Source organism: Grus americana, chromosome 32, assembly GCF_028858705.1.
Source record: "Grus americana isolate bGruAme1 chromosome 32, bGruAme1.mat, whole genome shotgun sequence".
In the NCBI taxonomy this organism is placed as follows: Eukaryota; Metazoa; Chordata; class Aves; order Gruiformes; family Gruidae; genus Grus; species Grus americana.
The window spans coordinates 624,873-649,620 of record NC_072883.1 but is presented as its reverse complement, the minus strand read 5'-3'; the positions used below and the strand labels follow the sequence as shown (position 1 = coordinate 649,620).

The 24,748-nt window shown below is 57.9% G+C and overlaps 2 protein-coding genes across 5 annotated transcripts in view; both read right to left on the bottom strand.

Moving 5' to 3' along the window:
• LOC129198345 (zinc finger protein 239-like) lies at positions 1–4,069 on the bottom strand. Of its 2 annotated transcripts, XM_054807576.1 has the most exons (4): positions 3,984–4,069; positions 2,706–2,832; positions 2,105–2,218; positions 1–1,768 (listed from the first exon to the last, which is right to left on the bottom strand). In XM_054807576.1, exons 2-4 carry the CDS (start codon positions 2,737–2,739, stop codon positions 954–956), a joined length of 963 nt encoding a protein of 320 aa, XP_054663551.1. In that variant the 5' UTR covers positions 2,740–2,832; positions 3,984–4,069; the 3' UTR covers positions 1–953. The 2 variants fall into 2 exon arrangements, with proteins under 2 accessions (XP_054663551.1, XP_054663552.1); XM_054807577.1 differs by having other exon boundaries at positions 2,105–4,060.
• A 626-nt stretch (positions 4,070–4,695) lies between these two features.
• LOC129198305 (butyrophilin subfamily 1 member A1-like) overlaps positions 4,696–24,748 on the bottom strand; it is a 37,690-nt gene continuing 17,637 nt past the window's right edge. The window contains exons 6-22 of one of the 3 annotated variants that reach the window (XM_054807486.1): positions 21,725–21,745; positions 19,831–19,851; positions 11,566–11,586; positions 11,167–11,187; positions 10,767–10,787; positions 10,366–10,386; positions 9,987–10,007; positions 9,594–9,614; positions 9,196–9,216; positions 8,797–8,817; positions 8,395–8,415; positions 7,998–8,018; positions 7,583–7,603; positions 7,183–7,203; positions 6,782–6,802; positions 6,509–6,541; positions 4,696–6,021 (exon numbers count right to left, since the gene is read on the bottom strand). In XM_054807486.1, coding sequence (XP_054663461.1) covers positions 5,345–6,021; positions 6,509–6,541; positions 6,782–6,802; positions 7,183–7,203; positions 7,583–7,603; positions 7,998–8,018; positions 8,395–8,415; positions 8,797–8,817; positions 9,196–9,216; positions 9,594–9,614; positions 9,987–10,007; positions 10,366–10,386; positions 10,767–10,787; positions 11,167–11,187; positions 11,566–11,586; positions 19,831–19,851; positions 21,725–21,745 — 1,025 coding nt within the window. In that variant the 3' untranslated portion in view covers positions 4,696–5,344. Of the gene's footprint in view, positions 6,022–6,508; positions 6,542–6,781; positions 6,803–7,182; positions 7,204–7,582; positions 7,604–7,997; positions 8,019–8,394; positions 8,416–8,796; positions 8,818–9,195; positions 9,217–9,593; positions 9,615–9,986; positions 10,008–10,365; positions 10,387–10,766; positions 10,788–11,166; positions 11,188–11,565; positions 11,587–19,830; positions 19,852–21,724; positions 21,746–21,963; positions 22,069–22,422; positions 22,708–23,314; positions 23,663–24,748 lie in introns of all 3 variants that reach the window. The other 2 variants (XM_054807487.1, XM_054807488.1) reach the window with 2 other exon arrangements.

The following is a 24,748-nucleotide window of genomic DNA, read 5'->3' as shown; positions in this document are numbered from 1 at the left end:
TAGGAAGGCAGGGATCTTTATCGGCAGAAACAACCTTCTTTTGTGCTTTCTGGGAATTATTTTTTGGGGCAATATAGAGGAAAATAACAGACAGCCACATGGTGAAAACCCAAACATTTCCAACAGACTTTGTTCTTGCCCTTGGACAGCATGTCCATCCTCCCGCCCAGCCCATAGCAAGTGCCTCCTCCTCTAACCCTCACAGCGCAGCTCCAAGCATCTGGACACACTGGGATGGCTCTTTGCCTCCCCAGACTGGGGCTACATCTGCTAGGGAGGTCCCCATCATTTGTTGTCCTGGTTTGGATGGCTCCAGAAAAGTCTTTCCAAGCTGTTTCTGATGTAAGGAGGGCTGGTCAACCCTAAGGGGTTCGGGCATGAGCCTGCCCACGTCATTTGCTCCTGCATCACACAGGATCTCAGATCACAGCGAGGGTGCTGCCTGCCCGAGGCTTTCTGCAGCAAAACAACAGGAAACATATGGCTTGTTCCACCTCTGCAGCCCCCGAGTCGCACGTGGGTTGTGGTTTCTTGTTTTGTTTCCCAGTATTTGGTTCCTTCACCCAAGACCCAGCTCCCTACCGGCATCACTTGGAGGGGTTCAGACACAACCAACCAGCTGAACATCATGAGGAACATGATGAGGACCACCAGACAGCTACTTTTCCTAGGGACAAACTGACCTATTTAAATATGACACCCGCACAGGTCGTACAAAGCCCACCGCTCTTTGTGAACCCACCGACCCTACGCGCAGCAATTAACTTCTTTTCCTCCTTGACCTACGCTCTTATTCAATAGTCCTGCTTGCATGCAGACCAGCTCATTTTTAATGGAGTTTCTTTTTCACTGAATGATTTTCCAAGCTTTCATAGATGCAAACACACCTACAAAATGTTCTTCAAAGAAAGTGCGTGCTCTCAGATGTTCTATATACGCGCGGCTTCTGATCTTTAACAAGGCAGGATCTCACACTGAATGACTTTCCACACCTGGAGCACCGATTTCTCTCCTCTGTGAGTTTTCTGGTGCACAGAAAGGTGCGAGCTCTGCCCAAAGCTCTTCCCACACTCGCCGCACGTGTATGGCTTCTCCCCCGTGTGCACGCGCAAGTGCTGAATCAGCTTGGATCGCACGCTGAAGCGTTTCCCACACTCCGAGCACTGGTAGGGCTTTTCTCCCGTATGGGTTCGTTGATGGACGATGAGATCTGAGCTTTGTATGAAGCTTTTCCCGCAGTCGGGACATGGATACGGTCTCTCTCCGGTGTGTTGCCGCTGGTGTTTAATGAGGTTCGACCTTTTGCTGAAGCGCTTCCCGCACTCGCAGCACTGGTAGGGTTTTTCTCCCGTGTGGGTTCTCTGGTGGGTGGTCAACGTCGAGCTCCGGGTGAAGCTTTTCCCACACTCGGGGCACTCGTACATTTTCTCACCGGTGTGCATCCTCTGGTGCGTCACGAGGCTCGAGCTCCTGTTGAAGCATCTCCCGCACTTGGGGCACCGATAGGGCTTTTCCTCCGTGTGCGTTCGCTGGTGGACGATGAGGTCCGAGCTCCGCGTGAAGCTTCTCCTGCACTCGAGGCACTTGAAAGGTTTTTCTCCTGCATCGCCTCTCTGGGGTGTAATTAAGTCCCTGCTCCGACTGCCCTCGTGTCCAGACTCGATGAAGGCACGCTGCCTTTCTGCAGGGTCCTCCTGGGTCGGGATTTCTCCGAGATTGGCATCAGCTCCTCTGCAAACCGTCCTGCTGCTTATTTTGTGTCTTACCCCTGTTGTGACACAGAGAGAAGCCAGATGGGTTATTTCTCAGGCCAAGTAAAAAAAAAAAAAAATAACATCAAGGGGAAGGGGTAGAAAAAGCTAATTAACCAGGCAGCAAAATTGGCTGAGGGTGCAGCAGCTCTACTTCTGTGCTTCCCCAGGGACGGAAGAAGGAGAAATCCACAGAAAAAAAAAAAATTATTCTGATTTCCAGCCAGGGTCAGTGGAGCTGTATCTCCTAGTAGGATCCCCCATGCTTTGGCTAAAATCCTGGTGTGGTTTTGATAGGATATAGTAGCATGTGCTGGTGTAGGTGATCATGAGCACAGGCACCCCATCCTCACCTGCGTGCCTGCAGCTCAGGGCTTCTTTTTTCTCCATTTCTTGAAGATCAGGGCCCCAGCGCTCTCCTCGCTCTGGCATCTGGGTGAGCAAGTCTGGCTTGGCCGTAAGAAAACCTGTTCCAGAGGGTGAAATCAGGAGATAACAGCATGAGGGACTTGAGAATTGCAGAGTATTTGCAAAGTTAAAGAAATTCAAACTTCTTGAGGGACACAGAGTGGGAAGAATGATGGTACGGTCATCCAGAACACCAGGTGCCTGGGTGAACGTGCATCCTCCACTCAAGCCCCACAGAGGGCAAACATCAAACGTTGTCCCAAAACCAATCATTGATATGGAGCTAGTCCAGGAAAAGGAAAAATATCCCTGCAGGGATGTTTCCATTCACTGGAAAATTACACAGAAGAGAAGAAAAAAAAAAAAAAAGGGCTTTCCCTCAATGTTCCTCTTCCTTCTGTCTCCCAGGAGCATCAAGGAGATGGTCTGTCTCATTCCTGAGCACTGCAGAGCTCAAGGTGTCTGAAAATTGAGAGCATCTGCAACACAAAGGCCACAGGTCAAACCTTCAGGAGCTCCAGCACTGGAAGGGACAGGACTCCTTACCCAGAGACATCACAGCCTCGTAGTTCTCCAGCATGATGTCCGCAGAGAGCGTCCTCTGCACCGGGTTCAGCAGGGCCCATTGCTCCTTGGTGAAATACACAGCCACCTCCTCAAACGTCACAGGCTCCTGCAGCAGCAGCAAGAGATGTTCAGTACCTGGGGCCAGAGCCACAGCCCCAAAAGTTCAAGAAGAAGAAGAATAAAAACCCCTGAGGTCCTGGGATGAAGAAGCAGAGATGCTCAAGCCCATCCCAAGCAACTGAGGAGAGTGTGAGACATTGGAGTAGAAAAACAAGGACATCCCAGGAGGACACTGAGATTCATGGATATGAAAATGAACCTCCAAGGAGGAGCCAAGAAGAAAACAGCAAAGGGAAACCAACAGCCTCCCCATTCCCACCTGGATGGGAGCTGCTGAAGGTGGCTTTTCCCAGAGCTGCACCTCTCCCGGCAGCCTGTGCTGGGGAACAACACCAGGACAGGTTTGGCACCCAGAAATATGCGTTTCCTTTCCCAAAAAGGGCTGATTGTCTTGTGCATGACCACTGTCACTGAAGCAAGGAGCAAAACCCCAACCAGACCCCGGGGAATTGTCCACCTGAGCCAGTTGCACTGGGTCCATCTCTTGGGGTTCTTTGGTGTTTCAGGACATTGGTGTGTTCTGGAGTGAAAGGCAGGAGCCCCTCAGTCCTCGGAAAGGAAAAAGGAGAAAAAGAAAGGCACAAGAAGGCTGTTTGTTGGGGGTGATGGTGCAAAACTTGGAGCTTCGTTGTGATGTTGGGCCATCCAGGAGGAGCCCAGCAGCGTCCCTGCAGCCCGATAAGAGCTGGGAGCTCGTGGGGAGTGGGGGAGAAGGGGACAAGATGGGGTGTGTGGGCGGTTTGAAGTGTTGGGACATGCCAGCTGTGCCCTGTCCCTTTGCCCTGTCCCCTCAGGGACCTCAGATCCCAGGGGAGGACGTGTCCCCCACTGTCCCCACCCTCCCATCCCCATGCAGGGGCAGCCCATCCCCAAGAGAAGGGGTGCAGGGGGGTGCGAGGGGCTGGACCCAGAGCAGGGTATGGGGATGGAGGTCCCAGGAGCCATTCTGGGAGCTGGGGAGGGGGAGCAGGGCGAGCCCCATCTACCCCAGAGCTGTCGGGGAGCCCGGACCCAGCTCCGGGGAGGTCAGGGAGAGGCAGAAGGGGACCGAGGGGGCAGAAGAAAGGCCCACAACCTCTCCACGGACGACGAAGCGGGGAGTCCCGTCTCCAGCCCCAGCCATCCTCCCCCCGTTACCTGCGCGGCGGCGGTGGCAGCATCACCGAGAGAGGTTCCGAGCAGCCGGGCTGCCCGGGCTCCGCTTTGTCCTCGGTTCCCGCAGCCCCAGCCCCTTCCTGAGCGTCCCCCGCCCCTTCCCGCTTGGCCAACCCCGGCCCCGAGTCCCAGCACCACCCCACCCCAGCCGGCTCCACTGCAGCACCAAACCCCAGAGCAGCAGCAGCAGCCACAGCAATCAATCTTGCTAAATATCACCCTAAAAGAGCCCCAGGTGGGGAAATTCTTTCTCCACTCAGAAGGTTCCTCTGCTGCTGCCCCTAAAGCCCCTCAGTTACCAAGATGCTTTCCCACACTCAGCCCCATCCCCAAAAGCAGCAACGAGCCGCAGCCGCCTGTCCTGAGTGCCCAGCGAGGAAGGGGATTAGGGAAAGACCAATCAGTCTTGGTCCCAACAGGACTGTGTGGTGTAGAAGGATGGTGAGAGAGCAGGGGCATCCTGGGGACAGGGGGTGCTGGCAAAGTTTGGGGGTGCCCAGAAGGAAGAGAAGGGGGTGCCTGAGTTGTGAGTGCCCCCCGCCTCCGCCCCCCACTCCCCATGCTCATCCTGCAGGGAGCTGCCCCCAGGCTCCTGCTCCAACCACTGCTCCAACTGCGCTGGCTGCAAATGCCCTTCGCGGGCAGGCAGGAATCAGGACAAAAAGCCCTCAGGAACCAGCACGGCCACACTCCATGGTCACCCACAAAGCTTTATTGAAGGCCATGGTGCTGTGCCTGGGCAGGGTGGGCTTGGGCAGGGCAGAGAGGGACATGTGCTGCTGCGGGATGGAGGAGAGGAGAGCGGGCAGTGTCTGCAGAAGGGCAGGGGCTCTCCTCTGGAATTCTTCATGACCACAGGCGCTTTGGGGTGTCCTGTTCCCACGTAGACTCATCCACAGGTCACCGTCCCTTCGACCGGAGCTCACAGTGCAGTTCCAGCCTGTCCGGTACAGCAGCACAGGAACAGCAGCGATGCCCATACCATCGCGCAGCCCAGGCGTATGGCCATGGCTCTTACCAAAGTGTTCCCAGCACAGCACAGTGCCATGATCAGCAGCACATCGAGCAGTGAAAGCACCAAGCAGCCGCAAACAAGCACCAGACTCTGATATCCAGGAAGGCGAGCAAGCCCCATGGCAAGCACAGGAGCCAGCCAAGCAACAGCTAAGCAGCAGTAACAGCGATAAATACAATCTAGCACGTTGCAAGCAAACCTGTCCTTGCAACAACTTAAACATCCTTGTGCTATCAACACTGTTTCCAGCAGAAATCCAAACCTGAGCCCCTTACCAGTTACTATCAAGGAAATTAACCCTGGCCCAGGTAAAACCAGTGCAGCCCCTTCACTGCCCCCCTGCTCCCTGGGCTTGGGCAGGGCAGAGAGGGACGTGTGCTCCTGCGGGATGGAGGAGAGGAGAGCGGGCAGTGTCTGCAGCAGGGCAGGGGCTGTCCGGGGCTGAGGTGGGGATGGAAGGGGGGCAGAGAGTGCCAGAGATGCTGTCCCTCAGGCACAGCTCGGTTTCCTCTGTCCCCACCCAAAACCAGGGTCGTATGATCTCTGCATTGAACGAGGCTGGTGGGAAAGTGAAGATCTCAACCCCACTCTCGGCATCGATGAAAGTCACCAGCCCCTGCGTGCAGTCCAGACAGACCCAGAGTCTCCTGGGGATGGGGGACAGGGAGGTGGGAGAAGAGGTGAGAGACACAAACTGCCCTTTCCAGTGACACACTGCCCAGATCCCTCCTTCAGGGCTCAGGTCCGGATACCCCTTTCTGTAGGCAGACTCCCTGGCCACCCCCACAGCCCACCAGGAATCACCTCCCACCTCCCCCTTCACCTCCACCTCCCAGCAGTGCCTCCCCTCCCTGAACCCCTCCTGGCCCAGCACACAGCACCGAGTGTCAAATCTCTCAGGGGTGTCGTGCAGGTCCTGCCGTGCTCTTCCCCTTCTCACACTTCTCCCATCCGCTGACAGGACAAGTCGGGAATGAGCCGAGTCTGGATCCAGGGTCACCACGTCTGCAGGGGACAGGAGGAGCCAGAGCATCAGGGGCAGAGCTGCGTCGTGGGCAGGGTTTGAGCACCCTGGGGCCAGGCTCTGCCCCGCGGGGCAGCACACGGGGCATCTCCTTCCTCCTAGAGATGCCCATCACGGGGCGGCCCCAGCACGGCCACGGCCCAGCTGGGTCCCCTGGGAACAGGCAACGGTGGGGCTGCAGCCCCAGCAGGGAGGAGCAGCATGGGGAGGCAGTGGCTGGGTCTGGGCAGTGCACGGGCTCTCAGGGGGGTGGCAGAGGGCTCCTCTTGGCCCCAGGGATGCCACTCACAATGCCTTGGAAAGGCAAGAAAACGCGCTGGAGAACAGGCTAGTGCCCTGCTCGGGGGTGTCTGAGTCACCAAACACACCCAGGCACGGCCAGTCCCGGGCACTGCCCAGCCCAGATGCCCCTTGCACACAAGCACAGGGAGGAGACCCACCCAGAATGGCACTAAAATACGGGATTACCTGGATTGTGGGGAAGCAGAAACTTTCTCCAGGCTAGAAGGAGAGACAAGAGCTGGTCACATCCCCCAGCTGGTCCCCAGCACCTCTGGGCAGGGGCGAGGGTCCAGGCGTGGGCTGGTGTCCCCGAGCTGCCCACCCTGCCAGGCACATCGCCCTGGGCTTTACCAGAGCCAGGGGATGCAAGGATGGACAGGATGGGCGAGGAGGGAAAGGGCCGAGCACAGAGCACCTGGGACAGGACCCCCCACCGTGCTGGAGCTCATGGAGACTCACCCATTTCTGCATCTCTTTTGCCTGTAAAATGGGGGAAAGAAAAGATGTGTGATCAGAAGGGACAGCTTCTCATCCCATGGCTGCTCCCACAGGATTAGGCAGAGTTTGAGGCAGATTCCAAACTCCTTTTTTTGGGGAGTAGGAAAAGCCCCCCAAACCCCTGGAATGGCTCCCTGCCAGCCTGGTCACATCCCATGGCTGGTGCCTAGGGGTCTGGGCAGCGGAGGGGGTACAACCCCATACTGGTGTCCCCAAGCTGCCCACCGTCCCAGGCACATTGCCTTGGCCTTTCCCAGAGCCAGGGGATGCAGGGATGGAGAGGACGAGCAAGGAGGCAAAGGGCCGAGCACAGAGCGCCGGGGACAGAACCCCACGCCATGCTGGAGCTAATGGAAACTCACCCAGTTCTTCATCTCTTCTGCCTTTAAAACAAGAAAGAAAAAGATATGTGATCAGAGGGGACAGGTTCTCAACCCTAGGCTGCTCTCGCAGTAGCAGTCAGAGTTTGGACAGACCCCCCAGCTCCTTGTTTTTGGGGAGTAGGAAAAGTCCCCCACACCCGGCATGGCTCCCTGCCAGCCTGGTCACGTCCCATGGCTGGTCCCCAGCAACTCTGGGCAGGGGTGAGGGTCCAGCCTTGGGCTGGTGTCCCCCAGCTGCCCACCCTGCCAGGCACATCGCCTTGGGCTTTCCCAGAGCCAGGGGATGCAGGGATGGTGAGGACAAGCAAGGAGGGAAAGGGCCGAGCACAGAGGTCCTGGGAGAGGACCCCACGCTGTGACGGAGCTCATGGAGACTCACCCAGTTCTGCAGCTCGTTCCTCTGGAAAGCATAAACAAAAGCATGAAGTGATCAGAGAGCTTCAGATTGAGATCAGATTGAGATCTCATCTCAAATGTGATCATGATGGAGCAGGCTGAGCTTGTTCAGACCCCAAGCTGCTTTTTTGGGTAGTGGGAAAAGCCCCCCAAACCCCAGGAATGTCTCCTTGCCAGCCTGGTCACATCCCATGGCTGGTGCCCAGGGCTCTGGGCAAGGGAGAGGGTCCAATGCTGGGCTGGTGTCCCCCAGCTGCCCACCCTGCCAGGCACATCGCCTTGGGCTTTCCCAGAGCCAGGGGATGCAGGGATGGAGAGGACGGGCAAGGGGGGAAAGGGCTGAGCACAGAGCGCCCGGGACAGGACCCCATGCCGTGATAGAGCTCATGGAGACTCACCCAGTGCTGCAGCTCGTTCCTCTGGAAAATAAAAACAAAGTAATTGCTAATTACAGGGGGAGAGCTTTTCATTTTATAAGCACTCATGAAGAAGCAGGCAGAGCTGTGGCAGACCCCAAATTCCTTCTTTTTAGAGTGCAAAATCCTTCCAAATCCTTGGAATGACTCCCTGCCAGCATGGTCACATCCCATGGCTGGTGCCTAGGGGTCTGGGCAGCGGAGGGGGTACAACCCCATACTGGTGTCCCCCAGCTGCCCACCCTGCCAGGCACATCGCCTTGGGCTTTCCCAGAGCCAGGGGATGCAGGGATGGAGAGGACGGGCACGGAGGCAAAGGGCCGAGCACAGAGCGCCGGGGACAGAACCCCACGCCATGCTGGAGCTAATGGAAACTCACCCAGTTCTTCATCTCTTTTGCCTTTAAAACAAGAAAGAAAAAGATATGTGATCAGAGGGGACAGGTTCTCAACCCTAGGCTGCTCTCGCAGTAGCAGTCAGAGTTTGGACAGACCCCCCCCAGCTCCTTGTTTTTGGGGAGTAGGAAAAGTCCCCCACACCCGGCATGGCTCCCTGCCAGCCTGGTCACGTCCCATGTCTGGTCCCCAGCACCTCTGGGCAGGGGTGAGGGTCCAGCCTTGGGCTGGTGTCCCCCAGCTGCCCACCCTGCCAGGCACATCGCCTTGGTCTTTCCCAGAGCCAGGGCATGCAGGGATGGAGAGGACGGGCAAGGGGGTAAAGGAACAAGCACAGAGCACCCGGGACAGGACCCCAAGCCATGCTGGAGCTCATGAGAACTTACCCAGTGCTGAATCTCTTTTCCCTGTAAACCAAGAAAGAAAAAGGTATGTGATCAGAGGGGACAGATACACAACCCTAGGCTGCTCTCGCAGGAGCAGGCAGAGTTCGGACAGACTCCAAACTCCTTTTTGTGGGGAGCAGGAAAAGACCCTCAAACTCAGGGAATGGCTTCTTGCCAGCCTGGTCACATCCCATGGCTGGTGCCCAGGGCTCTGGGCAGGGGAGAGGGTCCAGCCTTGGGCTGGTGTCCCCCAGCTGCCCACCCTGCCAGGCACATCGCCTTGGGCTTTCCCAGAGCCAGGGGATGCAGGGATGGAGAGGATGGGCAAGGGGGGATAGGACCGAGCACAGAGGTCCTGGGACAGCACCCCACGCTGTGACGGAACTCATGGAGACTCACCCAGTTCTGCAGCTCGTTCCTCTGGAAAGCATAAACAAAAGCATGAAGTGATCAGAGGGAACAGCTTCTCATCTCAAATGTGATCATGATGGAGCAGGCTGAGCTTGTTCAGACCCCAAGCTGCTTTTTTGGGTAGTGGGAAAAGCCCCCCAAACCCCAGGAATGTCTCCTTGCCAGCCTGGTCACATCCCATGGCTGGTGCCCAGGGCTCTGGGCAGGGGAGAGGGTCCAATGCTGGGCTGGTGTCCCCGAGCTGCCCACCCTGCCAGGCACATCGCCTTGGGCTTTCCCAGAGCCAGGGGATGCAGGGATGGAGAGGACGGGCAAGGGGGGAAAGGGCTGAGCACAGAGCACCCGGGACAGGACCCCAGGGTGTGCAATTGCTCCCAGAGACTCACCCAGCAGTGCAGCTTGTTCCCCTGGAAAGCAAAAGCAATATGTGATCAGAAGAGACAGCAAGTCATCTCATAAGCATTTATGAAGGAGTAAGCAGAGCTCGGGCAAATCCCGACTTCCTTCCGTTTCAGAAATGGGAAAAGACCCCCAAACATGGGAACGGCTCCGTGCCAGCCTGGTCATGTCCCACGGCTGGTGCCCAGGGCTCTGGGCAGGGGAGAGGGTCCAGTGCTGGGCTGGTCTCCCCAAGCTGCCCACCCTGCCAGGCACATCGCCTTGGGCTTTCCCAGAGCCAGGGGATGCAGGGATGGAGAGGACAGGCAAGGAGGGAAAGGGCCAAGCACAGAGTACCCGGGACAGGACACCATGCCGTGCCAGAGATCGCGGAGACTCACCCAGTGCTGCAGCTCGTTCCTCTGGAAAATAAAAAAGAAATGATTGGTAATTACGGGGGGGAGAGCTTTTCATTCCATAAACATTCATGAAGGAGCAGGCAGAGCTGTGGCAGACCCCAAATTAATCCTTCCAAATCCTTGGAATGACTCCCTGCCAGCCTGGTCACATCCCATGGCTGGTGCCTAGGGGTCTGGGCAGCGGAGGGGGTACAACCCCATACTGGTGTCCCCCAGCTGCCCACCCTGCCAGGCACATCGCCTTGGGCTTTCCTAGAGCCAGGGGATGCAGGGATGGAGAGGACGGGCAAGGAGGCAAAGGGCCGAGCACAGAGCGCCGGGGACAGAACCCCACGCCATGCTGGAGCTAATGGAAACTCACCCAGTTCTTCATCTCTTCTGCCTTTAAAACAAGAAAGAAAAAGATATGTGATCAGAGGGGACAGGTTCTCAACCCTAGGCTGCTCTCGCAGTAGCAGTCAGAGTTTGGACAGACCCCCCCAGCTCCTTGTTTTTGGGGAGTAGGAAAAGTCCCCCACACCCGGCATGGCTCCCTGCCAGCCTGGTCACGTCCCATGGCTGGTCCCCAGCAACTCTGGGCAGGGGTGAGGGTCCAGCCTTGGGCTGGTGTCCCCGAGCTGCCCACCCTGCCAGGCACATTGCCTTGGTCTTTCCCAGAGCCAGGGCATGCAGGGATGGAGAGGACGAGCAAGGGGGTAAAGGAACGAGCACAGAGCACCTGGGACAGGACCCCAAGCCGTGCTGGAGCTCATGAGAACTTACCCAGTGCTGAATCTCTTTTCCCTGTAAACCAAGAAAGAAAAAGGTATGTGATCAGAGGGGACAGATACACAACCCTAGGCTGCTCTCGCAGGAGCAGGCAGAGTTCGGACAGACTCCAAACTCCTTTTTTGTGGGGAGCAGGAAAAGACCCTCAAACTCAGGGAATGGCTTCTTGCCAGCCTGGTCACATCCCATGGCTGGTGCCCAGCAACGTGGGCAGGGGAGAGGGTCCAATGCTGGGCTGGTGTCCCCCAGCTGCCCACCCTGCCAGGCACATCGCCTTGGGCTTTCCCAGAGCCAGGGGATGCAGGGATGGAGAGGATGGGCAAGGGGGGATAGGACCGAGCACAGAGGTCCTGGGAGAGGACCCCACGCTGTGACGGAGCTCATGGAGACTCACCCAGTTCTGCAGCTCGTTCCTCTGGAAAGCATAAACAAAAGCATGAAGTGATCAGAGGGAACAGCTTCTCATCTCAAATGTGATCATGATGGAGCAGGCTGAGCTTGTTCAGACCCCAAGCTGCTTTTTTGGGTAGTGGGAAAAGCCCCCCAAACCCCAGGAATGGCTCCTTGCCAGCCTGGTCACATCCCATGGCTGGTGCCCAGCAACTCTGGGCAGGGGAGAGGGTCCAATGCTGGGCTGGTGTCCCCGAGCTGCCCACCCTGCCAGGCACATCGCCTTGGGCTTTCTCAGAGCCAGGGGATGCAGGGATGGTGAGGACAAGCAAGGAGGGAAAGGGCCGAGCACAGAGGTCCTGGGAGAGGACCCCACGCTGTGACGGAGCTCATGGAGACTCACCCAGTTCTGCAGCTCGTTCCTCTGGAAAGCATAAACAAAAGCATGAAGTGATCAGAGAGCTTCAGATTGAGATCAGATTGAGATCTCATCTCAAATGTGATCATGATGGAGCAGGCTGAGCTTGTTCAGACCCCAAGCTGCTTTTTTGGGTAGTGGGAAAAGCCCCCCAAACCCCAGGAATGTCTCCTTGCCAGCCTGGTCACATCCCATGGCTGGTGCCCAGGGCTCTGGGCAGGGGAGAGGGTCCAGTGCTGGGCTGGTGTCCCCCAGCTGCCCACCCTGCCAGGCACATCGCCTTGGGCTTTCCCAGAGCCAGGGGATGCAGGGATGGAGAGGACGGGCAAGGGGGGAAAGGGCTGAGCACAGAGCACCCGGGACAGGACCCCAGGGTGTGCAATTGCTCCCAGAGACTCACCCAGCAGTGCTGCTTGTTCCCCTGGAATGCAAAAGCAATATGTGATCAGAGGAGAGAGCAAGTCATCTCATAAGCATTTATGAAGGAGTAAGCAGAGCTTGGGCAAATCCCAAATACCTTCTGTTTAGGAAATGGGAAAAGACCCCCAAACCCCAGGAAAGGGTCCCTGCTAGCCTCGTCAGGTCTCATGGCTGGTGTCCAGGGCTTTGGTTACGGGACATGGGACCAGCCTTGGGCTGGTGTCCCCCAGCTGCCTACCCTGGCAGGCACATCGCCTTGGGTTTTCCTAGAGCCAGGGGATGCAGGGATGGAAAGGACGGGCAAAGAGGGAAAGAGCCGAGCACAGAGCGCCTGAGACAGGACCCTACATGTGCCTAACCCAGTGCTGTATTGCTTTTTTCTGGAAGGAAAATAAAAGCACTAAGTGGTCTGAGGGGACAGCTTCTCATCCCATGGATGCTCCCACAGGAGGAGGTAAAGCTCTGGCAGACCACCAACTCCTTTTTTTACAGGAGTTGAAAAAGACCCCCAAACCCAAGGAATGGCTCCCTCCAGCGTATTGCGCCCATCAGCCCACCCAGGCACTCTGGAGTTCAGCCGTAACTTCAGGAGCCATCCAAACCCACGTCCCTCCCAGGGGGGCTCCTTTGCCAGGAGGTTTTGCTGGGGGAAGGGGCCACAAGGACTCACCCAGCTCTCGGGACTGCAGCACTGAAAAGCAAAGGCAGAGGAAGAGGGGGGTCAGGACAGCAGCTGGCTTCATCCCTGGGAACATCTCAAGAGGGTCTCTTGCACCTTCCCACCAGCCAGAGATGGTCTGGCCATGCTCCCTGTCCTCCCGCCCACACCCCACCATGGGTCCCTGTCCCCTTTCTTCCTTTGCCCAGGGAGCTTTTTGGTGAAGGCAAAACATTCTTCTGACACCACTTACCTTTCCTTCTCCACAGATAAGCACCGAGGCCAAGGAACACCACTGAAAGCGTGAGGAGCACACCCACACCAACCATCCAGGGATGGGCATTGTGGAAAAAGGGAGCTGAGAAACAAAACCATCAGCAGGAAAAGGGATGGTTTTACAGTCCCGTGTTTGAGCAGAAGAAGAAGAAAAAGACAAACGCCCCAAAGCTCCAGCTCACAAGCCCCTTGTCCTGGGAGCCCTGGCCTCAAGGGGACATAGTCCTCTCTCTCCCCTGCACATACCAATGCTCACCTGAAGCGCACGAGGCTCCGGTTCTCTCGTGCCCTAAAACTGCTGTGAAGGTGCACAGCCCTCCCGTGCCCCCACACCCCACACCTTGCAATGGGAACCCCAGATCAAAGCTGCTCAAAGCACCTGAGATGTGCAGGGACGTCTCCTGCTCCTGGTTGAGGCGGCTGTTCCTGACCACGCAGGACCAGTTCCCATCTCCATTCCTGGTCACAATGATGACATCTTCGATGTCAAAGAGGCCCCTTGCATCCGAGGAATGTCTCTGGGAGACCGAGGGGAGATGCTGCCCATCAGGATCTTTCCATTGCACCTCAGGTCGTGGGTACCAGCCGGCCGATCGACACACCACCCGGATGCTTCCATTCTCGTAAGCCTCCAGGGAGAGTTGAGGGACAGAGCCTGTGGCTGGGGAAGAGCCCGTGGTTGGGGTCAGTGTGGGATGGACTCAACTCAAAGGTGATGACCGAATCCAATACCAGACACATCACGGGTCCCACTGGGACTACAGGACCGTCCACCAAAACCACCCCAACTTGTGCAGGAACTGCAGAGCATTGATGCCAAACGACCCCAGATCTCCCACAAAACAGCCCGGCAGAGCAAGACCAACAGCGTCAGGTCCCAGCCTTGGCTTGGCTGGCAGCCCCAGCTCTCAGCCCAAGGAGCTGCTCAGCACCTTATCCCCACGGCCTTCACAACATCACCAGGACACCCTTCGCAGACACCACGCACACCCAGCAAAGCCACCACATCCATGTGGCTCTGCCCCAAAACCACCTCCAGCACCACCTGCGTGCTCCCTCCTGGGCAGGCACTGCAGGCAACAGCCCCCTCGCACCCCACCTCTTTCAACGGCTCCTGTCCTTCGGCACCTCATCCACACACCTGAGGATGGGACAGAGCTCTGGGAGGGACACACAAACCCAGGGACACCCACACCGGACACAAACCTGACACCTCCAGATCCACCGTAGCTTCTCCATAAGAGGAACCATCTCTCACAGTGCAGATGTACTGACCATCATCAGAGGGTCTCAACCAGGAGATTCGCAAGTCCAGGCGTCCACTGGAGAGACCATGTCTGACCAACTCTGTCCTCCCAACATATTCCTCCATCTGGTCCCCGTACAGGTCCTTTCCGTTTCGGTAGTGGTGCACTATTTCAGAGACCCTGTGCCGGATCCACCGTACTTCAAAGCTCCGAGCATCCATGCTGGGGGACAAGTGACATGGCAGCACGATGTACCGCCCCACGGCGACACGGAGAGGGTGGCCTGGTCCCACCACACTGAAGTCAGCTTGGTGATGGAGAAGGACACAGAGACACAGAGATTGCGCCTACGTTAATTTAGGGGCATTGCATGGCAAGGGGTGAGCTTGGCGTGACCTTGGTGCACGCTCCATCCCACGGGCGTTACTTTGCCCTCCCCATGGTCCAGAGACACTGGAGAAAGTGGCGAGGGAGTGGGAGGACTGGAAGGAGAAGGAGGTTTCCTGGGAGTGGGAACGTGCTCCAGAAAACGACCTCCACCCCAGCCAGCCCTGCTGCAAGCCAGAAACGTCTGAGGGGAGCGCTGCAGGACGGGACCGAAGGTGCCCCCAGCGCAAGGGACGTATTGCAGAAAGAGCCCAAGCGAAAGCGAAACCCATGCGGGGCCCAGCTCTGGGCTGGGCTCTCCCCACCCCACGGCACCTCCCCTGCCCCACAGCTGCCCCCCAGAGTGGGCAAAAGCCCCCCCAGCCCTGCAGGATCCCTACCTGATCCCAGCCGCAGGACGTGCAGAGTCACCAAATAACTCAGGAGGCCCCCGGGGCTCGCAGGGAGCCACATCTGCATCCGGAGCTGGAGAAGAGGGAGGGGAAGGGAGGGAGAAGGAGGGCGATGGGGCGTTACAGCTGGCGGAGAGGGGATGGGGTAGAAGGGCTGCACGTCTCCTCAAAGAGGTTCCAGAAATCCCCCCAAAACCACCTGCACCAGCACCCCAACGGCAGAACAAACCGTTGCTGCAGGGCCGGACGGGACCACACACGGCTGCCCGGTGCAGCCCCCTGCTCTGCCCCTCTCCCCCTCACCAGCGTTTATTCCAAATCCCTGACAAGACTCGAAAGGAAAGGAAATATTCTAAATCCCCTGCAGAAAGAAAAGTCACTCGCCGGACAGGCACGATCTGTGGGAGGCACCAGGCTGCCCAATAAATCCAAACCTTGTCCAGTTTCAGAGCGCAGAATTGCTTCATGTTGGTGTAACTTCAGGCTCCATCCCCCACATAATGAACTGATTTTCTGCATGTACGTCACCAAGTCCGGATGTATAAAATAAATGTCCAAATAGGAACCTAGGACAAAACAGCAAACGGAAACCAACTTCCTTCCTGATCCCGCCTGGAACGGGATGGGAGGTCTGAAGGTGGGTGGGCTTCAAGAGTTGGAACATCCCAGTTGTCCCTGGAGTGGAGAAACTCTTTCTCCACTCAGAAGGTTCCTCTGCTGCTGTACCTAAAGCCACTCAGTTACCAAGATGCTTTCACGCACCAAGCCTGATCCTGAAAAGAAGCAACGAGCCGCAACCGCCTGTACCGAGTGCCCACCGAGGAAGGGGATTAGGGAAAGACAAATCAGTCTTGCTCCCAACAGGACTGTGTGGCTGTTTTGGGTTTGCGTGGCAAGGGCTTGGTAGCAGGGGGGGGGTCTACAGGGGTGGCTTCTGCAAGAAGGTCCTAGAAGCTTCCCCTGTGTCTGATAGAGCCAATGCCAGCCGGCTCCAAGATGGACCCGCCGCTGGCCAAGGCCGAGCCCATCAGTGATGGTGGTAGTGCCTCTGGGATAACGTATTTAAGAAGGGGGAAAAAAAACCCTCAAAAAACCAGCGGCAGCTTTTGCAGCCGGAGAGAGGAGTGAGAAGATGTAAGAAACTCTGCAGACACGCAGGTCAGTGCAGATGGAGGGGGAGGAGGTGCTCCAGGCACCGGAGCAGAGATCCCCCTGCAGCCCGTGGTGAAGGCCATGGTGAAGCAGGCTGTCCCCCTGCAGCCCATGGAGGAAGGATGAGGGGGTGTAAAGATTCCACCTGCAGCCCGTGGAGGACTCCACACCAGAGCAGGGGGAGGCACCTGAAGGAGGCTGTGGACCGTGGGAAGCCCACGCTGGAGCAAGCTCCTGGCAGGACCTGTGGAGCCGTGGAGAGAGGAGCCCACGCCAGAGCAGGTTTGCTGGCAGGACTTGTGACCCCGTGGGGGACCCCACGCTGGAGCAGTCTGCTCCTGAAGGTCTGCACCCCACGGAAGGGACCCATGCTGGAGCAGTTTGTGATGAACTGCAGCCCGTGGGAAGGACTCATGCTGGAGAAGTTGGTGGAGGACTGTCTCCCGTGGGAGGGACCCCACGCTGGAGCAGGGAGGAGTGTGAGGAGTCCTGCCCTGAGGAGGAAGGAGCAGCAGAGACAAGGGGTGATGAACTGACCACAGCCCCCATTCCCCGTCCCCCTGTGCCGCTGAGGAGGGAGGAGGGAGAGAAATGGGGGGTGAAGTTGAGCCTGGGGAGGAGACAGGGATAGGCGGAAGTGTTTTAAGATTTGGTTTTATTTGTCATTGCTCTACTCTCTTTTCCTTGGTAATAAATTAGATGATTTTTTTCTAAGTTGAGTCTGTTTTGCCCATGATGTTACCATCATGGTGAGTGATCTCTCCCTGCCCTTACATCGACCCACCAGCCTTTCCCGCATCCCGGGGACGCAGGCATCTCTGGCACACAGGGTGCTGGCAAAGTTTGGGGGTGCCCAGAAGGAAGAGAAGGGGGTGCCTGAGTTGTGAGTGCCCCCTGCCTCTGCCCCCCACTCCCCGTGCTCATCCTGCAGGGAGCTGCCCCCAGGCTCCTGCTCCAACCACTGCTCCAAGTGCACTGGCTGCAAATCCCCTTCGCGGGCAGGCAGGAATCAGGACCAAAAGCCCCCAGGAACCAGCACGGCCACACTCCATGGTCACCCACAAAGCTTTATTGAAGGCCATGGTGCTGTGCCTGGGCAGGGTGGGCTTGGGCAGGGCAGAGAGGGACATGTGCTGCTGCGGGATGGAGGAGAGGAGAGCGGGCAGTGTCTGCAGAAGGGCAGGGGCTGTCCGGGGCTGCGGTGGGGATGGAAGGGGGGCAGAGGGTCTAGGAGGTGCTGTCCCTCAGGCACAGCTGGGTTTCATATGTCCACAGCAAAAACCAGGGTCGGATGGTCTCTCCATTGAACGAGGCTGGTGGGAAAGTGAAGATCTCGACCCCACTCTCGGCATCGATGAAAGTCACCAGCCCCTGCGTGCAGTCCAGACAGACCCAGAATCTCCTGGGGACCCGGGACAGGGAGGTGCGAGGAGAGGAGAGAGACACAAACTGCCCTGACGTGTGCCGTACCCCCCAGATCCCTCCTTCAGGGTTCAGGTCCGGATACCCCTTCCTGTCCACAGAGTCCCTGGCCACCCCCACAGCCCACACTGAATCACCTCCCACCTCCCCCTTCACCTCCACCTCCCAGCAGTGCCTCCCCTCCCTGAACCTCTGCCGGCCCAGCACACAGCACCAATCGTTAAATCTCTCAGGGGTGTCGGGCAGGTCCTGCCGCGCTCTTCCCCTTCTCACACTTCTCCCATCTGCTGACAGGACAAGTTCAGGATGAGCCGAGTTTGGATCGAGGGTCACCACGTCTGCAGGGGACAGGAGGAGCCAGAGCATCAGGGGCAGAGCTGCGTCGTGGGCAGGGTTTGAGCACCCTGGGGCCAGGCTCTGCCCCGCGGGGCAGCACACGGGGCATCTCCTTCCTCCTAGAGATGCCCATGACGGGGCCGGCCCCAGCACGGCCACGGCCCAGCTGGGTCCCCTGGGAACAGGCAACGGTGGGGCTGCAGCCCCAGCAGGGAGGAGCAGCCTGGGGAGGCAGTGGCTGGGTCTGGGCAGTGCACGGGCTCTCAGGGGGGTGGCAGAGGGCTCCTCTTGGCCCCAGGGATGCCACTCACAATGCCTTGGAAAGGCAAGAAAAGGGGCTGGAGAACAGGCTAGTGCCCTGCTCGGGGGTGTCTGAGGCACCAAACACACCCAGGCACGGCCAGTCCCGGGCACTGCCCAGCCCAGATGCCCCTTGCACACAAGCACAGGGAGGAGAACCACCCAGAATGGCAATAAAATATGGGATTACCTGGATTGTGGGGAAGCAGAAACTTTCTCCAGGCTAGAAGGAGAGACAAGAGCTGGTCACATCCCCCAGCCGGTCCCCAGCACCTCTGGGCAGGGGCGAGTGTCCAGGCGTGGGCTGGTGTCCCTGAGCTGCCCACCCTGCCAGGCACATCGCCTTGGGCTTTCCCAGAGCCAGGGGATGCAGGGATGGACAGGACGGGCAAGGGGGGAAATGGCCAAGCATAGAGCGCCAGGACAGCACCCCACACTGTGACGGAACTCATGGAGACTCACCCAGTGCTGCATCTCTTTTTTCTGGAAAGAAAAATGAAAACTGATTTGTGATCAGAGGGAAAAGGTTCTCAGTCCATGGCTGCTCATGCAGGAGCAGGCGGAGTCCAGGCAGACCCCCAACTCCTTTTTTGTCAGGATTGGGAAAAGACCTCCAAATCCCAGGAATGGCTCCCTGCCAGCCTGGTCACATCCCATGGCTGGTGCCCAGGGCTCTGGGCACGGAAGAGGGTCCAGTCCGAGACTAATGCCCCCGAGCTGCCCACCCTGGCAGGCACATCGCCTTGGGCTTTCCCAGAGCCAGGGGATGCAGGGATGGAGAGGATGGGCAAGGAGGGAAAGGGCTGAGCACAGAGCGCCCAGGACAGGACCCTACACCGTGCTAGAGCTCATGGAGACTCACCCAGTTCTGCATCACGTTCCTCTGGAAAGCAATAACAGCAACGTTATTTCATCAGTGAGGACAGCTTCTCATCTCATATGAGCTCATGAGGGAGAACGCAGAACTCATGCAGACCCAAAAATGATTTTTTGCCAGAGCGGGAACAAACCCCCAATCCCCAGGAATGGCTCCCTGCCAGCCTGGTCACGTCCCATGGCTGGTGCCCAGGGCTCTGGGCAGGGGAGAGGGTCCAGCCCTGGTCTGATGTCCCCGAGCTGCCCGCCCTGGCAGGCACATCGCCTTGGGCTTTCCCAGAGCCAGGGGATGCAGGGATGGAGAGGACGGGCAAGGAGGGAAAGGGCCAAGCACAGAGTACCCGGGACAGGACCCCATGCCGTGACAGAGCTCACGGAGACTCACTCAGTGCTGCATCTCGTTCCTCTGGAAAGAAAAATGAAAACCAATATTTCATCAGACAGAACAGCCTATGCTCTCATAACTGCTCATGAAGGAACAGGCAGAGATGGGGTAGACCCCAAACTACCTTTTTGGGAAGTGCAAAAAGAGCCCCAAACCCCGGGAATGGCTCCCTGCCAGCCTGGTCACATCCCACGGCTGGTGCCCAGGGCTTTGAGTAGAATACATGGGACGAAACCTGGTCTGATGTCCCCGAGCTGCCCACCCTGCCAGGCATATCGCCTTGGGCTTTCCCAGAGCCAGGGGATGTAGGGATGGAGAGGATGGGCGAGGGGGGAAAGGGCTGAGCACATAGCACCCGGGACAGGACCCCAGGGTGTGCAATTGCTCCCAGAGACTCACCCAGCAGTGCAGCTTGTTCCCCTGGAAAGCAAAAGCAATATGTGATCAGAGGAGACAACAAGTCATCTCATAAGCATTTATGAAGGAGTAAGCGGAGCTCGGGCAAATCCCGACTTCCTTTTGTCTGGGAAAGGGGAAAAGACCCCCAAACATGGGAATGGCTCCGTGCCAGCCTGGTCACGTCCCATGGCTGGTGCCCAGGGCTCTGGGCACGGAAGAGGGTCCAGGCGTGGGCTGCTGTCCCCGAGCTGCCCACCCTGCCAGGCACATCGCCTTGGGCTTTCCCAGAGCCAGGGGATGCAGGGATGGAGAGGACGGGCAAGGAGGGAAAGGGCCGAGCACAGAGTGCCTGGGACAGGACCCTACGCCGTGCTAGAGCTCATGGAGACTCACCCAGTTCTGCATCACGTTCCTCTGGAAAGCAATAACAGCAACGTTATTTCATCAGTGAGGACAGCTTCTCATCTCATATGAGCTCATGAGGGAGAACGCAGAACTCATGCAGACCCAAAAATGATTTTTTGCCAGAGCGGGAACAAACCCCCAATCCCCAGGAATGGCTCCCTGCCAGCCTGGTCACGTCCCATGGCTGGTGCCCAGGGCTCTGGGCAGGGGAGAGGGTCCAGCCCTGGTCTGATGTCCCCGAGCTGCCCACCCTGGCAGGCACATCGCCTTGGGCTTTCCCAGAGCCAGGGGATGCAGGGATGGAGAGGACGGGCAAGGAGGGAAAGGGCCAAGCACAGAGTACCCGGGACAGGACCCCATGCCGTGACAGAGCTCACGGAGACTCACTCAGTGCTGCATCTCGTTCCTCTGGAAAGAAAAATGAAAACCAATATTTCATCAGACAGAACAGCCTATGCTCTCATAACTGCTCATGAAGGAACAGGCAGAGATGGGGTAGACCCCAAACTACCTTTTTGGGAAGTGCAAAAAGAGCCCCAAACCCCGGGAATGGCTCCCTGCCAGCCTGGTCACATCCCATGGCTGGTGCCCAGGGCTTTGAGTAGAATACATGGGACGAAACCTGGTCTGATGTCCCCGAGCTGCCCACCCTGCCAGGCATATCGCCTTGGGCTTTCCCAGAGCCAGGGGATGTAGGGATGGAGAGGACGGGCAAGGGGGGAAAGGGCTGAGCACAGAGTGCCCGGGACAGGACCCCAGGGTGTGCAATTGCTCCCAGAGACTCACCCAGCAGTGCAGCTTGTTCCCCTGGAAAGCAAAAGCAATATGTGATCAGAGGAGACAGCAAGTCATCTCATAAGCATTTATGAAGGAGTAAGCGGAGCTCGGGCAAATCCCGACTTCCTTTTGTCTGGGAAAGGGGAAAAGACCCCCAAACATGGGAATGGCTCCGTGCCAGCCTGGTCACGTCCCATGGCTGGTGCCCAGGGCTCTGGGCAGGGGAGAGGGTCCAGCCTTGGGCTGGTGTCCCTGAGATGCCCACCCTGCCAGGCACATCGCCTTGGGCTTTCCCAGAGCCAGGGGATGCAGGGATGGAGAGGATGGGCAAGGAGGGAAAGGGCCGAGCACAGAGCGCCCGGGACAGGACGCCACACTGTGCCGGACCTCATGAAGACTCACCAACTTTTACATCTCTTTTCTCTGTAAGGAGAAACAAAAGCAATTTGTCATCAGAGGGGACAGCTTCTCATCCCACGGCTGCTCCCATAGGAGGAGGCAAAGCTATGGCAGACCACCAACTCCTTTTTTTCTAGAGTTGAAAAAGACCCTCAAACCCAAGGAATGGCTCCCTCCAGCCTATCCCCCCATCAGCCCAGCCAGGCACTCTGGAGTTCAGCCATAACTTCAGGAGCCATCCAAACCCACGTCCCTCCCAGGGGGGCTCCTTGGACAGGAGGTTTTGCTGGGGGAAGGGGCCACAAGGACTCACCCAGCTCTCGGGACTGCAGCACTGAAAAGCAAAGGCAGAGGAAGAGGGGGGTCAGGACAGCAGCTGGCTTCATCCCTGGGAACATCTCAAGAGGGTCTCTTGCACCTTCCCACCAGACAGAGACGGTCTGGCCATGCTCCCTGTCCTCCTGCCCACACCCCACCGTGCCCTTGTGCCCTTCCTTCCTTTGCCCAAAGAGCTTTTTGGTGAAGGCAAAACATTCTTCTGACACCACTTACCTTTCCTTCTCCACAGATAAGCACCGAGGCCAAGGAACACAGCTGAAAGCACGAGGAGCACCCCCACACCAACCATCCAGGGATGGGCATTGTGGAAAAAGGGAGCTGAGAAACAAAACCATCAGCAGGAAAAGGGATGGTTTTACAGTCCCGTGTTTGAGCAGAAGAAGAACAAAAAGACAAACGCCCCAAAGCTCGAGCTCACAAGCCCCTTGTCCTGGGAGCCCTGGCCTCAAGGGGACATAGTCCTCTCTCTCCCCTGCACATACCAATGCTCACCTGAAGCGCACGAGGCTCCAGTTCTCTCCTGCACTAGAACTGCTGTGAAGGTGCACAGCCCTCCCGTGCCCCCACACCCCACACCTTGCACCGCGAACCCCAGATCAAAGCTGCTCAAAGCAACGCAGCAAACCCCAGCCCTGCTGCCGGCACCGCAGGGTCTGGCTGCCATCGTTGCACCTGAGATGTGCAGGGACGTCTCCTGCTCCTGGTTGAGGCGGCTGTTCCTGACCACGCAGGACCATTTCCCATCTCTGTTCCCAGCGGTCACAACGATGACGCCTTCGATGTCAAACAGGCCCCTCTCATCCGAGGAATGTCTCTGGGAGACCGAGGGGAGACGCTGCCCATCAGGATCTTTCCACAGCACCTCCGGTTGTGGGTACCAGCCGGCCGATTGACACACCACCCGGATGCCTCCGTCCTCGTAAGCTTCCAGGGAGAGCTGAGGGACAGAGCCTGTGGCTGGGGAAGAGCCCGTGGTTGGGGTCAGTGTGGGATGGACTCAACTCAAAGGTGATGACCGAATCCGATAGCAGACACATCACAGGTCCCACCAGGACTACAGGACCGTCCACCAAAACCACCCCAACTTGTGCAGGAACTGCAGAGCATTGATGCCAAATGACCCCAGATCTCCCACAAAACAGCTCGGCAGAGCAAGACCCAGCTGCCGAGCTTCAGCGCCTCAAGGCAGCATCTGCACGGACCCGTCTTTGTTGAAGAAGCCCCAACGCTTCCAGACAACGTGCCAGGTCTCGTACGGCACAAAGGGCAAAGCCAAAGCAAAGATCCAGCTGCTCAGAGCCAGGAAGAGATCTCTTCCCAACTCCATCCCTAACAGCGTCAGGTCCCAGCCATGTGGCTCTGCCCCAAAACCACCTCCAGCACCACCTGCGTGCTCCCTCCTGGGCAGGCACTGCAGGCAACAGCCCCCTCGCACCCCACCTCTTTCAACGGCTCCTGTCCTTCGGCACCTCATCCACACACCTGAGGATGGGACAGAGCTCTGGGAGGGACACACAAAACCCACGGACACCCGCACCAGCCCCTGCAAACACCGGACACAAACCTGACACCTCCAGATCCACCATAGCTTGTCTATAAGAGGCACCATCTGTCGCAGTGCAGACGTAATAACCATCGTCAGAGGGTCTCAACCCAGAGATTCGCAAGTCCAGGCGTCCACTGGGGAGACCATCCCTGACCAACTCTGTCCTCCCAACATATTCCTCCATCTGGTCCCCGTACAGGTCCTCTCCATTTCGGTAGTGGTGCACCGTTTCAGAGACATGATGCCGGATCCACCTGATGTCCAAGCTCCGAGCATCCATGCCGGGGGACAAGTGACATGGCAGCACAATGTACCGCCCCACGGCGACACGGAGAGGGTGGCCTGGTCCCACCACACTGAAGTCAGCTTGGTGATGGAGAAGGACACAGAGACACAGAGATTGTGCCTACGTTAATTTAGGGGCGTTGCATGGCAAGGGGTGAGTTTGGCGTGACCTTGGTGCACGCTCCATCCCACGGGCGTTGCTTTGCCCTCCCCATGGTCCAGAGACACTGGAGAAAGTGGCGAGGGAGTGGGAGGACTGGAAGGAGAAGGAGGTTTCCTGGGAGTGGGAACGTGCTCCAGAAAACGACCTCCACCCCAGCCAGCCCTGCTGCAAGCCAGAAACGTTTGAGGGGAGCGCTGCAGGACGGGACCGAAGGTGCCCCCAGGGCAAGGGACGTATTGCAGAAAGAGCCCAAGGGAAAGCCAAACCCATGCGGGGCCCAGCTCTGGGCTCCCCCCACCCCACGGCACCTCCCCTGCCCCACAGCTGCCCCCCAGAGTGGGCAAAAGCCCCCCCAGCCCTGCAGGATCCCTACCTGATCCCAGCCGCAGGACGTGCAGAGTCACCAAATAACTCAGGAGGAGCCACATCTGCATCTGGAGCTGGAGAAGAGGGATGGGAAGGGAGGGAGAGGGAGGGCGATGGGGGGTTACAGCTGGCGGAGAGGGGATGGGGGAGAAGGGCTGCACCTGCCCCCAAAGAGGCTCCAGAAATCCCACCAAACCACCTGCACCAGCACCCCCATGGCAGAACAAACCGTTGCTCCAGGGCAACACATGGGTCCCCGGTGCAGCCCCCTGCTCTGCCCCACTCCCCCTCACCAGCATTTATTCCAAATCCCTGACAAGACTCGAAAGGAAAGGAAATATTCTAAATCCCCTGCGGAAAGAAAAGTCGCTCACCGGACGGGCACGATCTGTGGGAGGCACCAGGCTGCCCAATAAATCCAACCTTTGTCCACTTTCAGGTGCAGAATTCCTGCCTGTGGGGTGACTTCAGGCTCCTTCCCCCACACCATGAGCTGAGGTTTCACAACCATGTACCAACGTCCAGAGTCATAAAATAAATGTCCAACAATATCCCAAGCACAAAACAGCAAAAGAAAACCAACAGCCTCCCCATTCCCACCTGGATGGGAGCTGCTGAAGGTGGCTTTTCCCAGAGCT